The sequence below is a fragment of the Geospiza fortis genome, unplaced genomic scaffold, assembly GCF_000277835.1.
Source record: "Geospiza fortis unplaced genomic scaffold, GeoFor_1.0 C12995561, whole genome shotgun sequence".
Taxonomy (NCBI): Eukaryota; Metazoa; Chordata; class Aves; order Passeriformes; family Thraupidae; genus Geospiza; species Geospiza fortis.
The window spans coordinates 1-378 of record NW_005072878.1 but is presented as its reverse complement, the minus strand read 5'-3'; the positions used below and the strand labels follow the sequence as shown (position 1 = coordinate 378).

The 378-nt window shown below is 58.2% G+C and overlaps 1 protein-coding gene across 1 annotated transcript; it reads left to right on the top strand.

The window, feature by feature from the left end:
* Nucleotides 1-4: 4 nt before the first annotated feature.
* LOC115949469 (signal-regulatory protein beta-1-like) lies at nucleotides 5-362 on the top strand (the record flags this gene model as incomplete). The annotated part of the gene is made up of 1 exon (XM_031065966.1): nucleotides 5-362. A coding segment is annotated over one exon (358 nt), but the record flags the coding sequence as incomplete, so codon positions are not given.
* Nucleotides 363-378: the final 16 nt, after the last annotated feature.

The following is a 378-nucleotide window of genomic DNA, read 5'->3' as shown; positions in this document are numbered from 1 at the left end:
AGGTGTGGATGCCCAGGCAGGTCAGGACTTCACTCTGCAGCAGCCCCAGCCCAAGGTGGCGGTGACAGCGGGGGAGACGCTCACCCTGAACTGCATCACGTCTGGAGTTGCTGGACCAGGTCCTGTGATGTGGCTGAAGGGCTGGGGCAGTGGGAACAAGACTGTCTATGACCCCAATAACAAGGATCCCTCCTCCCGTGTGACGATGGCAGTGCCTGGGTCTGACACAAACTTCACCATCCACATCAGGAACGTTCAGCCTGAGGACATGGGCACCTACTACTGTGTGAAGTTTGTCAAGGGGATCACTGGTGCTGATGAGGTGTTTAAGCGTGGTGATGGCACCGAGGTGTCCGTGCAAGGTGAGTGGGGCTCCTG